This window comes from Macaca fascicularis, chromosome 14, assembly GCF_037993035.2.
Source record: "Macaca fascicularis isolate 582-1 chromosome 14, T2T-MFA8v1.1".
NCBI lineage: Eukaryota > Metazoa > Chordata > Mammalia > Primates > Cercopithecidae > Macaca > Macaca fascicularis.
Window position 1 is genome coordinate 100,137,390 of NC_088388.1, and position 18,614 is coordinate 100,156,003.

The following is an 18,614-nucleotide window of genomic DNA, read 5'->3' on the forward strand; positions in this document are numbered from 1 at the left end:
TGGGTGCTTAATTTTGGTCCAGCATGTTTGCAAAAACAAAGGAGGTGACAGCTGTATATGTTTTAAATTTGACAAGCATTGGTCTCAGTATAGCATTTCCCAAAGGAAAATCCACATAACATCACTGGAACACAAGCTGTTTATAGTTGGTGCACTGAAAAAGCATTTTTAGCTTTAACAATTATGTAATATTTTTATTATGTTTTTTAAAAGTTATATCTAGATGTAAAAGCCACGATTTCCAGACAGTGTTGTGCAGGATGTGGCTAAGTGAAAAAATGCAAGGGAGTAGGATTGTCTTGCATAACCTTGGCTCGCTTGATCTCCCTCACTCCGCTGTTTTCATTCAAACTATCTGTCACTATCTGACGTTAATTTTTTAAATGTGCGCTATATTATTGAAAGTTTTAGAGATTCTAATAAAAATATGGGAAAAGGGAATTACTAATATAACTCTTCACCAAATAGATTCCTAAAGTGATTGCTTTAATCAATCGCTTGCAGAAGCTAGTAAGCAATGGTACCTGACCAATCTGCAGAGTCAATTTTTGAGCCGAAAGGAACGTTAATGCTCTCATTTTACAGATAAGTAGACTGATGCCCAGGAAGGGCTGTGGTCACACAGGATATGGGCAGCAAACTCCGACACATACTACTTAATGACAGGTCAGTGCATTGCCCATAACCTCTACTTATAGGCAATATAGATTAATGGAGTTTTCTTCTCTTAACAGTTTCAATGTGCTGGAAACCTGTAAAGTTAACGGAATGGTATTGGTTGCTTCATTCAGACACTCACATGTGCAGAGTCACTGCAAATAATCAAGACAAAAACAAAACAAAACAAAATAAAGATGAATAAGAAATTACAATTTTCTGACACACAGTTTTATAGTATAAATATTACACAGTATACTATTGATGAAAACACCAGAATTACCTCCAAGGACCATGCCAGCCTGACAGCACTTTCTAAGGCGACATGCTGGGCAGTTTTTTCTGCGGATTTTATCAACGATGCAGTCATTTCTTCCAGCACATAAGTAGTTATGCTGCCCTAAAAAAAAAAAAAAAAAAAAAAAATGAGTCAAAATTATTTACAATATCTAAGATTCACTGGAAATTCTATGCAGTGACAACTGAAATAGAGACTAGACACACATCAGCAAGTGCATGACTTAGCCAGCTTCCTGCCTGGCACAGCTGAATGTTCGTGAAGCTATAAAACTGCTCAGTACTTTACCTGTGCCTTTAGGAGCCTCAATGAGGTGAGCATAGCTGAAGAATCAATCCTAGGGCTCCTTTAAAAATCTTTTGCAAAAGATTTCTGTTTATTTTCTTAATGGTGTCAGTATCAGATTGCCTTTAGATGTCATTTCAAGATTAGCTACACGTTGCTGATAAGCGTTAGTTGTATGAGGTGGTCAAATTCTAGTAAAACCTTTCTTTCTGACATTGATGCCTTTAAGAAAACAGATACAGACTAAAGAATTGAAGAGGCCTCTGGAATAGACTTTTTAAAAAAATCTAAATGCTTAGTTCTATTGGAAAAGTCCCAGAGCTGGTTTTCTCTTAAAGAAATCAACAGAAGAGCACGTAAAAAAAGGGCACTTATTGTACTGAATTTAATACCTGCTTTATTTTGACTACACATTGGAAAATACCTTGAACAGAAATAATGATAAAGGAAGAACTTAAAACAGACAGAAGTACTCAATAAAGAAGAGAAAAATTATAGAAGTACAGATGATACACATCACACATCACCTTGGGGTCACTTTGTGTAGAGGAAACTATGGATGCCTTTAAAAAGGTCTGGCACATAAATTTAATATTCAACAATGATTTTTAAACCACAAATATGCTAATAAGGCATGGAACAATCTAATTTATTTAGATTTAACAAAAATAAAAAAATTCAGCTTAAACATGTAAATGTTAATTTACTTTTTCTGACACTCTTTTTTTCCCCAAAAAATTCTTTAAAACAGACTGTGAGTCTTTTAGTATCATCAGCCTACTTCAGCCTACTTATACTTATGAACATGACAAACAATTTTAAAAGATCATGGAATTTTCCTGTAGTATTTACATTAGTTAAGATTAAAATCAGAGTCTTCTGGCCAAAGTTTGCAGTAAAGGAACTCAGAGGTACCTACAACATGTACTTAATCAAGCAGGGGAAGGATAAGCCTAAATGGCAAAGGGCAAAAACGCCAAAAGGCCCTATCTATGTGACAGCTGATATCAAGAAGGTTCCTGACCTCGGGCATTTCTGGAAAAGCACAAATATTTTCATAAAGATATATGCCTCTAGAAACTTATGTTCATGAACACTCACACAGTAGTGTTCGTCTCTTGTTTAGAGTCCCAGGAATTAAGCTTTCACCTAATAAAGGGTAACTGTGAAGCCTCATATCTATGCTGACTTTTGTGCACATAATGCCGGTCCTACAGGAGGTTAGCAGAGTGTACTGCATGCTACTTTCTGATTTGACTCTAATTTATTTTTTTTAACCACAAGTTATATATTTAGGGTATAGGAGTGACTGTGAGAGCAAGGTGTGTGTGAGTCAGTCTATCAATCGATCATCTATTTAGACCCTATATTGGTATCTCATAAGAAGAGAGAACAGAAAATAGCAAGATTTTCTATTCTTTTTTTTCAGACGGAGTTTCACTCTTGTTGCCCAGCCTGGAGTGCAATGGCACAATCTCGGCTCATCACAACCTCCCCGTCCTGGGTTCAAGGAATTCTCCTGCCTCAGCCTCCTGAGTAGCTGGGATTAGAGGCATGCGCCACCACGCCTGGGTAATTTTGTATTTTTAGTAGAGATGGGGTTTCCGCATATTGGTCAGGCTGGTCTCAAACTCCCAACCTCAGGTGATCTGCCCGCCTCGGCCTCCCAAAGTGGTGGGATTACAGGCAAGAGCCACCGTGTCCGGCAAGGTTCTCTACTCTGTACAGAAAACAGACTTCAAGAAATAGAGCACACAGATGTAATTGTTGTTTGAAGGGAGGCTGTCCTACTCTCTGCTTCCAGGTCATAAATACCAAGGAAAAAGGTCTGATCTAAACACCAGAAGCTGGCATGCTGCTCATCTGTCTCATTTATATTTCTAAAATGGCCTACAATATCACCTCCTTATTCAGTGTCTCAGAGTCCTCTTTACCAACCGTTTTTGCTTTCGTCCTTCAAACAGTTCCTTCCTATCTGCTTTCAAGTCTTGTCCCATCGATTTCCTCCTTGCTCTCCTAAAATCTTTAGTCTCTCCTGTCCAGTGATGTCCTGCTCTCTCATTATTTTTCCATCCAAAAAAGTTCCAGCACCAAAAAAAGGAACCCTAGCTCACTCTAGATTCTCCCGGAATCCATTCCCCTTTTTTTTGGTCATCAAAGTTATTGAAAACATCATCTACATTTGCTGTTTCTACCTAACTTTCTTTATTCCTATGTGGTAATTTGACTTGTGTAGTCACTATTCTTATAAAATCGCTTAACATCATCAAAGATTTTTTCATTCCTAAATGCTGTGAATGCTTTCCTGATCTTCTGAATCGTTTGCTTCAGGTGATTTCTTTCCCCGCCTGTCCCACTGATTCATATTTTGGGGCCTCTCTTTTCTGACTCTTCACCTGTCTTTCCAGCAGTTCCTTTTAAGTTCCTTTTGTCAAGTCCTCTTACTTTGCTTAGTCCTTATGTGTTGTGCGCCACTGCACACACTTTGTGGGTAGTCTCATTATCTTTTGATGGTCCCAAAATCTCAATATGAGCTCTGACCTTCCAGTCATCTTTCTAGGTACCTCAAACTCAATATCTAAAAAAATACAATTTAGTGGTTATCTGTTCAAATTATATAATGAATTGTATTATTAGAGAAATTCTGTAAGAACATAAGGAAATTCAAAACAGAAAATAACCTACAATTTTTTTTTTTTTTTTTTTTTTTGAGACGGAGTCTCGGTCTGTCGCCCAGGCTGGAGTGCAGTGGCCGGATCTCAGCTCACTGCAAGCTCCGCCTCCCGGGTTCACGCCATTCTCCTGCCTCAGCCTCCCGAGTAGCTGGGACTACAGGCGCCCGCCGCCTCGCCCGGCTAGTTTTTTGTATTTTTTTTTTAGTAGAGACGGGGTTTCACTGGGTTAGCCAGGATGGTCTCGATCTCCTGACCTCGTGATCCGCCAGTCTCGGCCTCCCAAAGTGCTGGGATTACAGGCTTGAGCCACCGCGCCCGGCCTAATAACCTACAATTTGATAATCATGCATCTCTTCTCATTTTTGCTTCCTTCTTGCTATGGTTTGAATGTTTGTGTCCCCTTCAAACTTTATATTGAAACTTAATCCCCAATGCAACAATATTAAGAGGTGGGGTCTCTGCCTTCATGGATGGAATCACCTTTCAAAAGGGCTTGAGGGAGCGAATTTGGTCCTTTTTGTCCTTTCTGCCATGTGAGGATACAGCAAGGGGCGCCATTTTGGAAGAAGAGTGCAGGCTCTTACCAGATGTGGAATCTGTGCCACCTTGATCTTGGACTTCTCAGCCTTTAGAACTGTCAGAAAATATTTCTGAATATTTCTGTATTTATAAATTACCCAGTCTAAGGTATTTTTTTATTGCAGTGGAACAGACTAAAATATTTCCAAACTGTCTATACAAATCTAAATGGTTCTTAATATTTATTTGTTAGTATTTAAGTGAATGTATTTATACTTTTATAAAACTCTCATTCATTCAACAAGTATTGAGTATCTACTTGAGTATTGAGTATATCCCAACACTGTTTACTGACTAATCCATGTTTTCCCTCACTAAATTAAAATGCCATGTTAATTGCTGACGCTACATTGTAGTACCAAAGAGCAAAGTTAGAGGCCAAACTGCTTGTTCAAAGCTCAGATCTGCAACTTACTATCCACAAATAATAAAAGAACAACAGACAATTATTAAGCACTTACTGTGTGCCAGGAATTGTTATGAGCTATTGACATATATTAACTCATTTAATCACCAAAACAACCTTTGGAGGTATTATTATTCTCATTTTATAGAGAGTTAACTAAGGCATCTAGAAGTTAAATAACATGCTCAAGGCCACACAGTTAAACATTTTAGGTTAATTATCTTGAGAGGTAGTATAGAAAGTTAAGCATATGGACTTTGGAGCAGTACTGTTTAAGTGTGAATGTCAATCTCATCACTTAGTAGCTGGATGACATTTGGCAATTAAAATGAAGATAACATTAGTACCTTGGATTGGATCTAAGGAATACACAAGCTCATGTAAGAGCTTAGAATAGTCTGGCACATAGCAAGTACTTAACAAATGTCTACTATAATTATGATTATCATACATGTAAATCTCAAATATAGTTAGATTTTTCTAAATGTGGTCCAAGAAGTCTATATCTAGTCAATTTATTCAGTTTAAAGGCAACTTAAAGATATTCTGAAACATGCATAAAATTGGGAAATAAGGCCCCAGTATACTCTTCCTAAAGATGTAATCCAGTCAACAATAGATAAGTTACAGCAAGCAATGTATGAGGTAGGAAGTCTGGTATGAAGAGACTGATGATAAGTACCAAATAAATTTAAACGTAAGTATAAATTTAAATATGAGTATAAATAAGGAAATTATAGTTAACAAACAGAATGCAATTTTTATAAGTTTGGAAGAAAAAATGACTTAGAGGTCCAATATTTAAAGTTTGAGTGGGAAGGAAAATATTTAATAATTAAGGACACTGGCATGAAGTCACGACCTTGAGAGGTTGGCACAACTCATATCATTGTAGACTGCCTGTGACAGACTGGAACAGTTTAAAGAAATCTGGAAGCTCAATTCACTCTAACTTTTCATCATCTTGAACACTAAGTGATGAGCCATCAAAACTGCAAAGTAGATGCATCATCATGCAAACAAAATATAGGGGGTATAGTTATAGGTTTATCTTCTCAAGCAATTTTTTTGAAATAAAGAAATGTTGTAGCTAGCCAGTTCCAACTAGAGCTGACTAAGATAATTTGGCGTGAGGCCCAGGCATTGCCTCTGAACCATAATGCATGGCCAGGACTCAGAGCCACCAAGAATGCAATGAATGCAGAGGAAGCCATTCACTACATGTGTCCCTCCATCAGGTACCCGGCTGTATAGGCAGGTGAAGAAAGGTCAGCCACAAATGCATTAGCTCTGTCACAACATTTTCCTGGAAATCTAGAAAAAGATGAAAATCTAACATAACATCAGTTGTTACCATTTTCTTCAGACAATAGTCCCCAGTTTATATCCTGGTTTTGAGAAACACATCCCTGTCTAGATCTACTCGCTCACTCATCATAAACCATAAGTTGATGGTTCAAATTGCATATTATTTCTTCTCCTTGGTCCAACAGAACATTGTCACTATACAACAAGTGTAAAACAAGTCACTATATTAAAAGACTCGGAGCATTCCATTTGTTAACCATCTTTGCTATTTACCTACATTGTCACCACCAGGAGTATAAGACATTTAGGAACACTCAAAAGCTATAAGCCACCACAAAATAATAGGGGATAAATAGGGGAGTTCACTCCAGTAGGAGCCGCTATCTAGCTCTCTCCCTTAATATATGCATTATCTGGCCCTGTTGAAACCTGGGGAGCTTAATAGAGCACTACACTTCTTTCTCCTTGCAAAACTGATCTGTTTTAGGGTGCAGAAAGCAGGGGGTGAGTTCAAACTGTTATGTCTTTTCTTTCTAATCACATACTCTTTCCCATATTCTTTATGCTCCAGAGTACTAACATCCTTGGATTATCCCCAAAATCTCTCATGCCTCTATGACTTTCCTCCCTTCCTTCCAATTTATCAACTTAACAAAATCTCACTCATCTTTCAAGCCTTGGCTTAACTGCTCCCGTCAGCTGGTCTTACCTGACTGCTCTCATAAAGGCTTTAGACATTTCTTCTGTGTACCAACTGCACAGAACGTATTCTTATTATATACTGTGTGCCTATAGCTACTAGGTTCTATAAGAGTAGGAACTAATTAGTTTGATACTTTTAACTCTTGTGTCAAATACAGTTTGATAAATATTTGTTAGATAAGTGTATATACAATTATACCTATGGTTTCACTTATATTTGTAAATATAGTTATATTCAACAGTATAAGACATATTTCACTTATTGTCATATATAGTAAATAGTCACTTGCTTCTGATTTTTTACCCCCTTTTAACTTTTTTCTTACAGAATGCCTTTTATTCAGCAATTTCTTGCCTTTTTATAGTAATAGACCATAATTAAATGTGAAGTCTAACAAGACTATTTTTAACATCTAATTTCCAAGGGTTACTTTTTTTTGAGACGGAGTCTCATTCTGTCACCCAGGCTGGAGCATGGTGGGCCGATCTTGGCTCACTGCAAGCCCCGCCTCCCGGATTCATGCCATTCTCCTTCCTCAGCCTCCCGAGTAGCTGGGACTACAGGCCCCACCACCACGCCTGACTAATTTTTTGTTTTTTAGTAGAGACGGGGTTTCACCATGTTAGCCAGGATGGTGTCGATCTCCTGACCTTGTGATCCACCTGCCTCAGCCTCTCAAAGTGCTGGGATTACAGGCGTGAGCCACCATGCCCAGCCCCAAGTGTTACTCTTATTAAAAAATATTCTGTGAAAATAAAAGCACTATCAAAATGTGATTAGATCATTTTATTTGCCTAGTGACTTACAAAAATTTTAGATAGATGACAAATAAAATTCCGTTTTAAAGGAAATAAAATATCTTTATCATAAACAAGAAAAGGACTTACCTGTAAAAGAAGAACTTTATATTGTTTGTGTTGTTTCTCAATATGAGCACAGGTGAACATATTTCACTTACGTCTGAGAGAGTTCACAATTTTTCACAGCATTTTTGAAAAGGAGGGGAAAATCCATAGTAAAATGGCAGGAAATAATATACATTCAGCAGTTTAAGGAATGAAATAGTGAAAGTCAATATGGTGTGACCCGCCAGTCATGGGCTTGAAGCAACATGAGCTGGTCCATATGAGGGCAATCGTTCTACCACAAACACAGAAATACTGGAGAAAATATGATAGAAGCATGTTGCTTAATTACAGTCTGGAAAAAAGGGTACGTAAATCTCCATAAGCCAGAAAAGAAAAAAGAAATGAAAGCCAGAGGAACAAACTTAACTGGACTCTGCGGTGATCCAAAAAAGTTTCAGATACAGATATAAGAAATGCCTGAAAGATAAGAAATGGGGTTTAAAGCCCATAACAGGATGGGATATATTACTTCAGTCCCAATGGAAGAGAGTGGCAGGGCTGAACTACATGCATAAAAATGTAGAACCTTAAAAGCCTGCCTTAGCAATGAAAACAGGGCTAGAAAACACTATACAGAAAATGCCAGGAAGCCAGGAATCTGTCCAAAAGTCAGGATGAGAACAAAAATCATTTATGACTAAAAACAACATAAACAAAATAAAATATTGGCCTTTAATGGGAGGTGAATTTTCACTATCACGTGGTATAGGAACCCTGGCCAAGGAACAAAGACTGGTACAGGACCAGTGAAATTGCCAGCGTCCTTGGAGAGGCAAATGAAAAGCTTATCTGTAGGGACATGCAAAAAATAGAAGATTTGTACAAGAATATTTATAGCAGCAGTGTTCATAATAGCCTCAATCTGAAAACAACCCAAATGATCACCTATAGCAGAATGTGTAAACAAGTGGTTTTATTTATTCAATGCATTATTACACAGCAACGAGAATAAATGTCTAGCTCCATGCAAAATGTGGATGAACTCCGTAAGTATAATGTTGTGTAAAATAAGCAGACACAGAAAAATACTATATGATTCCGTTAATGTAAAGTTCTAAAATAGTTTAAACCAATCTATCACGTTAGAAATTGGGATGGCGGTTACTTTTGGGGAATGATTGAAAGGGGCAAAATGGAGCTTCTGGAACCTAATGATCTTTAAATTTCGGGGTCTGAGTGATAACAACATGGTTTCATTTACCTACTGATGAGCTCTACATCTTTAATTTGAGTGCTTTTCTGAAAATATTTATCAATAAAGGTTTCTTTCTTTTAAAAACTAGCTCCAGCTAAGAGGACAACCTAGAGAGTACTGTGATCCAACAGAGTCTGTGTAGGGTCAGTCAGCGGAAATCCAGAAGCACAGGGTCACGGTCATGTCCAGAGAGAAGAGAGGTGTCTACTGCATTACAGGACTACAGGATTACATTTAGAGCCTCTCAGTAAGGTATCTCCACGAATCTCACCAAAGTATCCCACTAGAGGAAGAGTAGCCTGTAATCTCCCACCAAACACAGATAACCCCAGTGACAGTAAAATTCCTGCTTGTTGTATAAAATTATGCACTCTGTCTAACTTCTCTTCCCACACCCTGGCCCTGGAAGGGTCAAAATCAGCTGCCAGTGGGTGAGTGTGGGCAGCATAAACAGAAAAGAAGCAGATCTTATTTGTTCTTCCCTGTAGGCTTCAAGCTCAAAGCAGTGAGTGCTGAATTGGGGCAAAGAAGAAATCTAAATTTAGAAGAGGATTTGTAAATTTGGCATAATGCTTCCCTGGGCATTTTGATTACTGATATGGTTTGGCTTTCTGTCCCCACCCAAACCTCATCTTGAATTGTAATCCCATAATCACCCCGTGTTGTGGGAGGAACTCAGTGGGAGGTAATTGAATCATGGGGGTGGTTTCCCCCCATGCTCTTCTCGTGATCATCATGAGCAGCGTGATCAATCAGTGAATTCTCATGAGAACTGATGGTGTTATAAGAGTCTAGCATTTCCCCTACTGGCACTCATTCTCTCTCCTGCTGCCTTGTAAAGAAGGACATGTTCGCCTCCCCTTCCGCCATGATTGTAAGTTTCCTGAGGCCTTCCCAGTCATGTGGAACTGTGAGTCAATTAAACCTCCTTCTTTTATATGTTACCCAGTCTTAGGTATTTCTTCACAGCAGCATGAGAACAGACTAATACAATCAGTGGAATGAGATGGTTCTTCTGATTAAAATCTATAGGACTGGCCTAAGATTTTATACAGGAGATGGAAGAGCTAGTCTACAAAGCAGGTTTTGTTGTTAGAGGTAATAATGCTGATACTAGTATTTTGAATCCACACACACACACACACACACACACACACACACACACACACACTACATATCGATAAAACAATTAGCAATGATTTTGATTTTGCTAGAAATACAAATGTAAACCAGTAATCCTGAACTAGAGGCAATTTTGCTCCCTTCCCCACCAGGACATTTCACAATATCTGGAGACAATTTTGGTTTATACAACTAGAGGGTAGGTATTATTGCAGAGAGACCAAAAATGCTGCTAAACATCCTATAATGCACAGGACATCCCCCCTGCAACAATTATGTGGCCCAATAGGTTAACAGTGTGAGGTTGAGAAATCATGGTATAAATTCATGATCCCCTTACTTTTTCAAAAAGAGATATTTTCTAGGTCTGTTCACTGAAAATGCCCAGAAGTAAAGACAACTCCAGCAGGAATTCAGATTTTCACATCTAATATAATTTTCATCTAAAAGGAATCAGAGCTCCTTGGGGAAATGACTGATCCAGGACTAGGGCAGGAAATCTGCAAGTTGAGCCTGGGATGCTTTGCTGTGACAGATGATTTGCTTTTACTGAGGGCTAATAAAATTGTCTCTCATTGACCACTGATAAGTCACACCAACCAAAATTAAAACCATTTGAACATCAAAAAGAACTAGTTCAAGTGATTAAAACACACTGAATATATATTTTAAAAAACATGAGTACATAATAATATGTAAGAAGAGAAAGAATGAAAGAAACAAGAGGAACTCACTGGAAACCACTGGAGATTACTAGGGCACAAACTCACAACTTTGAAATTTGAAAATTAAAAGTAAATAATAAGTATGTTTGGCTTTCCATTATTAAATGTATTTTAAGACTACCAAATTGCCTCTTGGAAGAGAGAGAGAACTATTAAAAATATTTAGAGCTGATAAAACAGAAGGGATAATAGAAATAGAGAATCTTCCTTTTGTAATTTCTAATGAAATGGCCACCACTTGTCAAGTCTGAAAAGACAATTAAAATACTCCCGCATTTTCCAACTATGTATCTGTGTGAGGCCACATTTTCTTCCCATGCTTCCACCAAAACAACATATTGGAACAGATTGACTGTAGATCCAGATATGAGAATCCAGCTGTTTTCTATTAAGATAGACATTAAAATGACTTATAAAAATGTAAAACAATGTCATTCTTGTCATTACATTTTTTGGTTTGAATAATTAGTGTCTAATGGGTTGGCTTTTTTAAAAAATGAGCTAATAAAAAGTTTTAAAACATTATGAGTTTTAATTTCTAACACAGTAAATACTGAGAGAGATAATTCATGTATACAAAATTTATTTGGGCTTGTAGCAATTTTTACGCACATAAGGGGGTCATGACATCAGTGTCTGAGAACCGTTGGCCTGTGTAGGATTCTTGTCAAAATGTTTAACTGGCATATAATTATGTGGGGGAAAAAAATCAGACAAAGCCAGATTATGGAACTTTCTACAAAACAGCTGGCCTAGACTCCTGAAAAAAAATGCTAATGTCCTGAAAGACAAACAAAGGTGGGAGATCTTTTTAGATTAAAGAAAACTAAATAGAGTTGTCAACCAAGTAAAATACACAATTCCTGACTGGATCCTGAATGAAAAAAAAAATTCTATACAAAACATTTTGGGAAAAACTGAAGAAATTTTAATACTGGCTGAATATTATCAGCCAGTTTTATCAATGTTAAAATTTTGGTGTGATAATATTGTGGTTATAATGGAAGATGTTCTTGTCCTTAGGACATGAATTTTGAAGTCTTAAGAGGTGAAATGTCATGATGTCTGCAACTTACCTTCAAATTATTGATTACAGATACTCGCTGTACTATTCCTTAAAGTTTTTTTGTATGTTTTCTAGCATCCAGCATATTCTGAAGATGCATGCAGAATGAGACAAAGGTTCAGACCAGTTTTTCACAGTAGTAATCAGGGGATGGTCATGTAAAGTGGAATGAAGAGTGACTATCTAGCAGAGTGTGAAAGACAGCTGGACAATAACAAACCAGTAAGTTTTAAAATATCTTCATGAAGATCCAAGGATTTTTGATAAAAGTGAAAGAAAAAGGTGTGGGGGGAGGGAGAGAAGGAAAATCTTATTGAGCATATTAGAGACCAAAATACTAAGCATTTAACTGGTTTATTTCAAGTAACCTTGTAACAAAGTAGATACATAAACATGTAATTTTCCCTAGAACATCAGTCCCCAGCCTTTTTTGCATCAGGGACAGGTTTCATGAAAGATGAATTTTCCACTGACCGGGGGCAGTGGAGGAGGGGTGGTTGGGGGAAGCAGTGATTTCAGGATGAAAGTGTTCCACTTCAGATTATCAGGCATTAGTTAAATTCTCATAAGGAGCGCAACCTAGATCCCTGGCATGCGCAGTTTGCAATATGGCCTGCGCTGCTATGAGAATCGAATGCTGCCACTGGTCTGATGAGAGGTACAGCTCAGGCAGTAATGCTCACTCACCTGCTGCTCACCGCCTGCTGTGTGGCCTGATTCACAGCAGGAGGTGAGTAGCAGGTGAGTAAAATGGCAGGAGAAATAATAATGTATGTTCAATAGTTCAAGGAATGAAACAATGAAAATCAGTCTGGTATGGCCCACAAGTCATAGGCTTGTTCTAGGTTGGAGATCCCTGCCGTAGAAGAAATAATAAAGTGCATGGAAATTCTCAAGGATACAGCAGATCTAAATAGTCTTTGGACTAGAATCTAAGACGACACAGAATATGCTGGCTAGAGAACAGACCACTGGGCACTGAACACCAGGTGTGAGCATCTGAGACCTTAAGGGCGATCCTGGGGAGGGATACAGCACACTGGTGGGCAGCAGGGCGGAGAATAGCAGCTCCTGTCTCTTACCCCAGCATGTTACTAAACTTCACCCTGAACTACAGGACACTACAGGAATCCCAAATTAGTCCAACCATCAGACAAACAAGTACTTTGGTATTGACTGGGCATATTCCTGACCTCTTACATATATAAGAATATATGTTATCTTCACCCAAGAATAGCAACTCAACCTGATGGAATTTTTGCCAATCCAAGCATTTAGTACTCAAGGAGGAAATCTAATGTCAACGCAATTTTTATGTCTTAGTAGTTAACCAGTTTTATTAATCCTACTTAAATGCATATAGGGTGTTTTTTCTTCATATGAAAAATTACCAATATATGCAAAGTTTTAGCTTTTTAAAATTATATTTACCTGGGATGCAGTGAGTCTTTTTGATCTAAAAAGTAAAATTTTTATTTAACTGCCCACTTACTTCTGTTATCTGTGTTCTACCACCTATTATTAAAAATATAACCTTGAACAGATCACTTAACTTCTTGGTGCTACATTATCCTCATCTATAAAATAACAGTTTAAAAGTTGCTTTGAGGGTAAATAATGTATATAAAATCTATAGCACCATGACAGACACAGAATAAATGCTTAATAAATAGTAATTACGACAGTTCAATAAATAAATATTTCTTGAATATCTACCATGTGCCAACATTGCGCTGATGACACAATGTAGGAATGATCTCGTAAAAAAGACACATAAGAAAGAGTAATTTTCTATAATCAATTAATATTTTTGCTTGCCTTGTTTTTTAGTTTCTTTTTCAGAATCACTGAATATTTATGGGTTGCATATGTGCTCTCTATTCATCATATCTGTTGTCCAACAGCATAGTGATAAGGCCTTTCCTAGACTTTCATTCAAATTCAGTTCTGTCACTCTCTGCAGCATGATAAAATTATTTAATCAAACTCTTAGTTTTCCCACATATATTATAGAAATAAATATTTTATAATGTTGTTATATGGATTAAGTGAGCTAAATTAGATGAAATGTTATCACAATGACTGGTACATAATAAAAACAATAAATCATAGAATGTAATTTTCACCAGTTTACCAATTTCCCTTCATTCTGAAGTAACTCCTTAAATGTGAATTCTACATAATTGGTGTTATTTCCTGCTCTTTATGACCACCAATATGGATTTTAACTGTTATTGCATTTTGGATCATACTGCAGTAGTTTCTTATCTCATCCAGCTATGCTTTTCTCTAATCCGGTTGTTTCCTTATGACACTCAGTCTTGTTTTACAGATACTGTTGTGTTTGTAATAATTCAAAGAGATTATTATCCAAATTTTTCTTTTCTTTTTTTTCAGCAAATAAATTTTAGGCATATTTTCCCTAAGATTGAATCTGCCTATTACTGATATTAAATGTTACTGGTGTTAAATGAGACAACTTGACAACACTCTAGTGGGGGAACGTGTTAAGTGAGACACTGGCAGTCACCAAAGTTTGTTATGTTTCAGAATATTCATGGAAGCTGGAAGCTGGAATGGGTTGGAGGAGTGGGGAGTGTTGGGAAAAGGAATTAGAGAGGAAAGAAGAAATTGCTAAGATGCTAAGAGATGACGGATTGTTTGAGGATGTGAGTAAGGCTAGAGCTGGCTAAGCCAGGGAGAAGAGTAGTAGACAGTACAATCAGAGTGCAACAGAGTGCAGATGCTGTAGGGTCTTGAAGGCCACTGTAAGAATTTTGATTTTTATCTAAAATATATGGTACCACTGGAGACATTGGAGCAGAGGGCTAACATGATCTGACTTATATTTTAACAGTATCACAATGGCTCCTAAGTTGAGGGCAGACTCTCAACCTCTGGAATCTAGACCACTGCAATACATCCAAAGGGGAATAAGAGTGGCTTGAACCAAAGTGGTCAGTGGAGGTGGGGAAAAGAGGTCAGGTTCTGGATATCTTCTGAAGGCAGAGCCAAGTGGTTTATAGAGTCTTGTTTGGTGGCATATTCATTTTTTTTGTTTTTAAAGAAATTAAGTCTTTCATGGACCTCTTCAAGGAGAACTACAAACCACTGCTCAAGAAAATCAGAGAGGACACAAACAAATGGAAAAACATTCCATGCTCATGGATAGGAAGAATCAATATTGTGAAAATGGTCATACTGCCCAAAGTAATTTATACATTCAGTGTTACCCCCATCAAGCTACTATTGACTTTCTTCACAGAATTGGAAAAAGCTACTTTAAACTTCATATGGAACCAAAAAAGAGCCCACGTAGCCAAGACAATCCTAAGAAAAAGAACAAAACTGGAGGCATACCACTACCTGACTTCAAACTATACTACAAGGCTATAGTAACCAAAACAACATGGCACTAGTACCAAAACGGATATACAGACCAATGGAACAGAAAAGAGGCCTCAGAAATAACACCACACATCTACAACCATCTGATCTTCGACAAACTTGACACAAACAAGCAATGGGGAAAGGATTCCCTATTTAATAAATGGTGTTGGGAAAACTGGCTAGCCATAAGCAGAAAAGTGAAACTGGACCCCTTCCTAACACCTGATACAAAAATTAACTCAAGCTTAATTAAAGTCTTAAATGTAAAACTGCAAACCATAAAAATCCTAGAAGAAAACCTAGGCAACACCATTTACGAGATAGGCATGGGCAGAAACTTCACGTACAAAACACAAAATGCAATGGCAACAAAAGCCAAAATTGACAAATCGGATCTAATAAAACTAAAGAGCTTCTGCACAGCAAAAGAAACTGTCATCAGAGGGAACAGGCAACCTACAGAATGGGAGAAAATTTTTGCAATCTATCCATCTGACAAAGGGCTAATATCTAGAATCTAAAAGGAACTTAAATTTACAAGGAAAAAACAACCTCATAAAGTGGGCAAAGGATATGAACAGACATTCTAAAAAAAAGACATTTATGCAGCCAACAGATATGAAAAAATGCTCATCATCACTAATCATTAGAGAAATACAAATCAAAATCACAATAAGATACCACCTCATAGCAGTTAGAATGGCAACCATTAAAAATTCAGGGAACAAGAGATGCTGAAGAGGATGTGGAGAAATAGGAAAGCTTTTACACTGTTGGTGGGAGTGTAAATTAGTGCAACCATTGTGGAAGACAGCGTGGCGATTCCTCAAGGATCTAGAACTAGAATTACCATTTGACCCAGCAATCCCATTACTGGGTATATACCCAAAGGATTATAAATCATTCTACTATAAAGACACATGCACACATATGTTTACTGCAGCCCTATTCACAATAGCAAAGACTTGGAAGCAAGCCAAATGTCCATTAATGATAGAATGGATTAAACAAATGTGGCACATATACACCATGGAGTACTATGCCGCCATATAAAGAATGAGTTCACGTTCTTTGCAGGGACATGGATGAAGCTGGAAACCATTGTCAGCAAGCTAACACAAGAACAGAAAACCAAACACCGCATGGTCTCACTCATAAGTGGTAGTTGAGCAATGAGAACACATGGACACAGGGAGAGGAACATTACGTACCTGGGCCTGTCAGGGGATGGGGGGCTAGGGGAGAGATAGCATTAGGAGAAATGCCTAATTAGGTGACGGGTTGATGGGTGCAGCAAACCACCGTGGCACGTGTATATCTATGTAACAAAACTGCAAATTCTGTACATGTACCCTACAACTTAAAGTATAAGTTAAAAAAAAAAAAATTAAGTCCTTCATGTCATCTTTCTAAATAATATGTTCTTTTTTCTTCCCTTCAATTCTCTTAAACTGAATTATTTCTGACCATGAATCAGCTTTTCATCTACCTTTCCTGAAGCTGTTCTGCTCCTCTCTTTCTAAATAAAACAGTCTCTCTGGAGCTCTTCCAAATTTCTTAATTATTCACATATCTTCTAACTTATAAAATATGAAATTGTATGAAGTATTTAGTTATAACTGACATCAATAATAACATAGTTAGCTAGCCAGTAAGCATTTAGAGAATGTAAGGAACTACACATTACATGCAAAATTAAAAAAAAGAAACCACAATCATTTGACCTCACATACCATTGAGAAAGGAGTTTAAGACAGCTACATAAAAAACATTAAAGAATTACAAAACTATTTGTCAACACAGTTGTTTACGTCCTTGTGCTACTCTGATGCAGGATTATAACAGTTACATACATGCAAATGGTTAATTCCTTCCCTCATATCTATGTAGTTTATTTTTTTCTTCCTGATTATAGAGATCCTAAATTTATCAATGTTCAGCTTCATTATTTCTTCAAACTCTGTTTAGGTACATCAAGTGACTTAAGATTCTGTGATAATTTTCCAGAATCTCCTGTCTCACTTGAAAATGGCTTTGTAAAAAGAAAAAAAAAAGAAAGAAAAAAGGGGAAAAGTAGAACTATATGGATAATTAATTAACACTTTCCTAAATGTTATTTAAGTCTAGGCACCCAAATATGTAAGATTTGAGCCGGCCGGGCACAGTGGCTCACGCCTGTAATCCCAGCACTTTGGGAGGCTGAGACGGGCAGATCACTTGAGGTCAGGAGTTTGAGACAACCTGGCCGACACAGTGAAACCCTGTCTCTACTGAAAATGAAAAAATTAGCTAGGCTTGGTGGTGGGTGCTTGTAATCCCAGCTACTCTGGAGGCTGAAGCAGAAGAATCACTTGAACCTGGGAGGCGGAGGTTGCAGTGAGTAGAGATTGTGCGATTACACTCCTGGGCGACAGAGTGAGACTCCATACAAAAAAAAAAAAAAAAAAAAAAAAATTGAGCCTAGGCAAGGTGGTTCATGCCTGCTGTAACCCCAGTACTTTGGGAGGCTGAGTTGGGATGACTGCTTGAGGCCCGGAGTTCCAGATCAGCCTGCAACAAAGCAAGGCCCTGTCTTTAAAAAAATATCTGGAGGTTGAGGTGGGAGTATCACTTGAGTCCAGGAGTTCAAGGCTGCAGTGAGCTATGATCATGCCACTGCACCCTAGTCTGTCTCTAAATAATAATAAATTTTTTAAGTAAAAAATATTTTTAAAAGTTTTGACTACAATAAGATTTTTAAGTATTTTCAATACATCTTTCAATCAATTGCTAGTATCATCTCGTACTTCACAGTCCCCAGTGGTGTGCTTTAGTGAAAGCGGTTTAATTTTTGGAGTCTGCCAAAACTGGGTTTGGTTACCAGCTCCATTACTAACTGCCGGGGTATCTTTAGGAAAGTTAACTTCCTTCCTTGTTTTAATTCTTATATCTGAAAAAAGGAGATGGTAGTAACTTCTCAAACAGCTCTTAGCTGAAAATTAAGGGAGATACAAGCATATAGTATCTTATTGTGCTTTGCTTAATTGTACTTCACAAATATTGTATGTTTTACAAATTCAGGGTTTGTGGCAGCCCTGCATCCAGCAAGACTATGGGCATCATTTTTCCAACAGCACATGTTCACTTTCTGTCTCTGTCACATTTTGGTAATTCTCTCTTTTTTTTTTTTTTTTTTTTGAGACGGAGTCTCGCTCTGTCGCCCAGGCTGGAGTGCAGTGGCCGGATCTCAGCTCACTGCAAGCTCCGCCTCCCGGGTTCACGCCATTCTCCTGCCTCAGCCTCCCGAGTAGCTGGGAC

At 37.6% G+C, this 18,614-nt stretch overlaps 1 protein-coding gene across 1 annotated transcript in view; it reads right to left on the reverse strand.

Annotated features, from left to right (window-relative positions):
- The window catches only part of PGR (progesterone receptor), a 92,853-nt gene that overhangs the window by 53,103 nt on the left and 21,136 nt on the right, over positions 1-18,614 (reverse strand). The window contains exon 3 of the mRNA XM_045371127.3: positions 941-1,057. Coding sequence (XP_045227062.2) covers positions 941-1,057 — 117 coding nt within the window. The remainder of the gene's footprint in view (positions 1-940; positions 1,058-18,614) is intronic.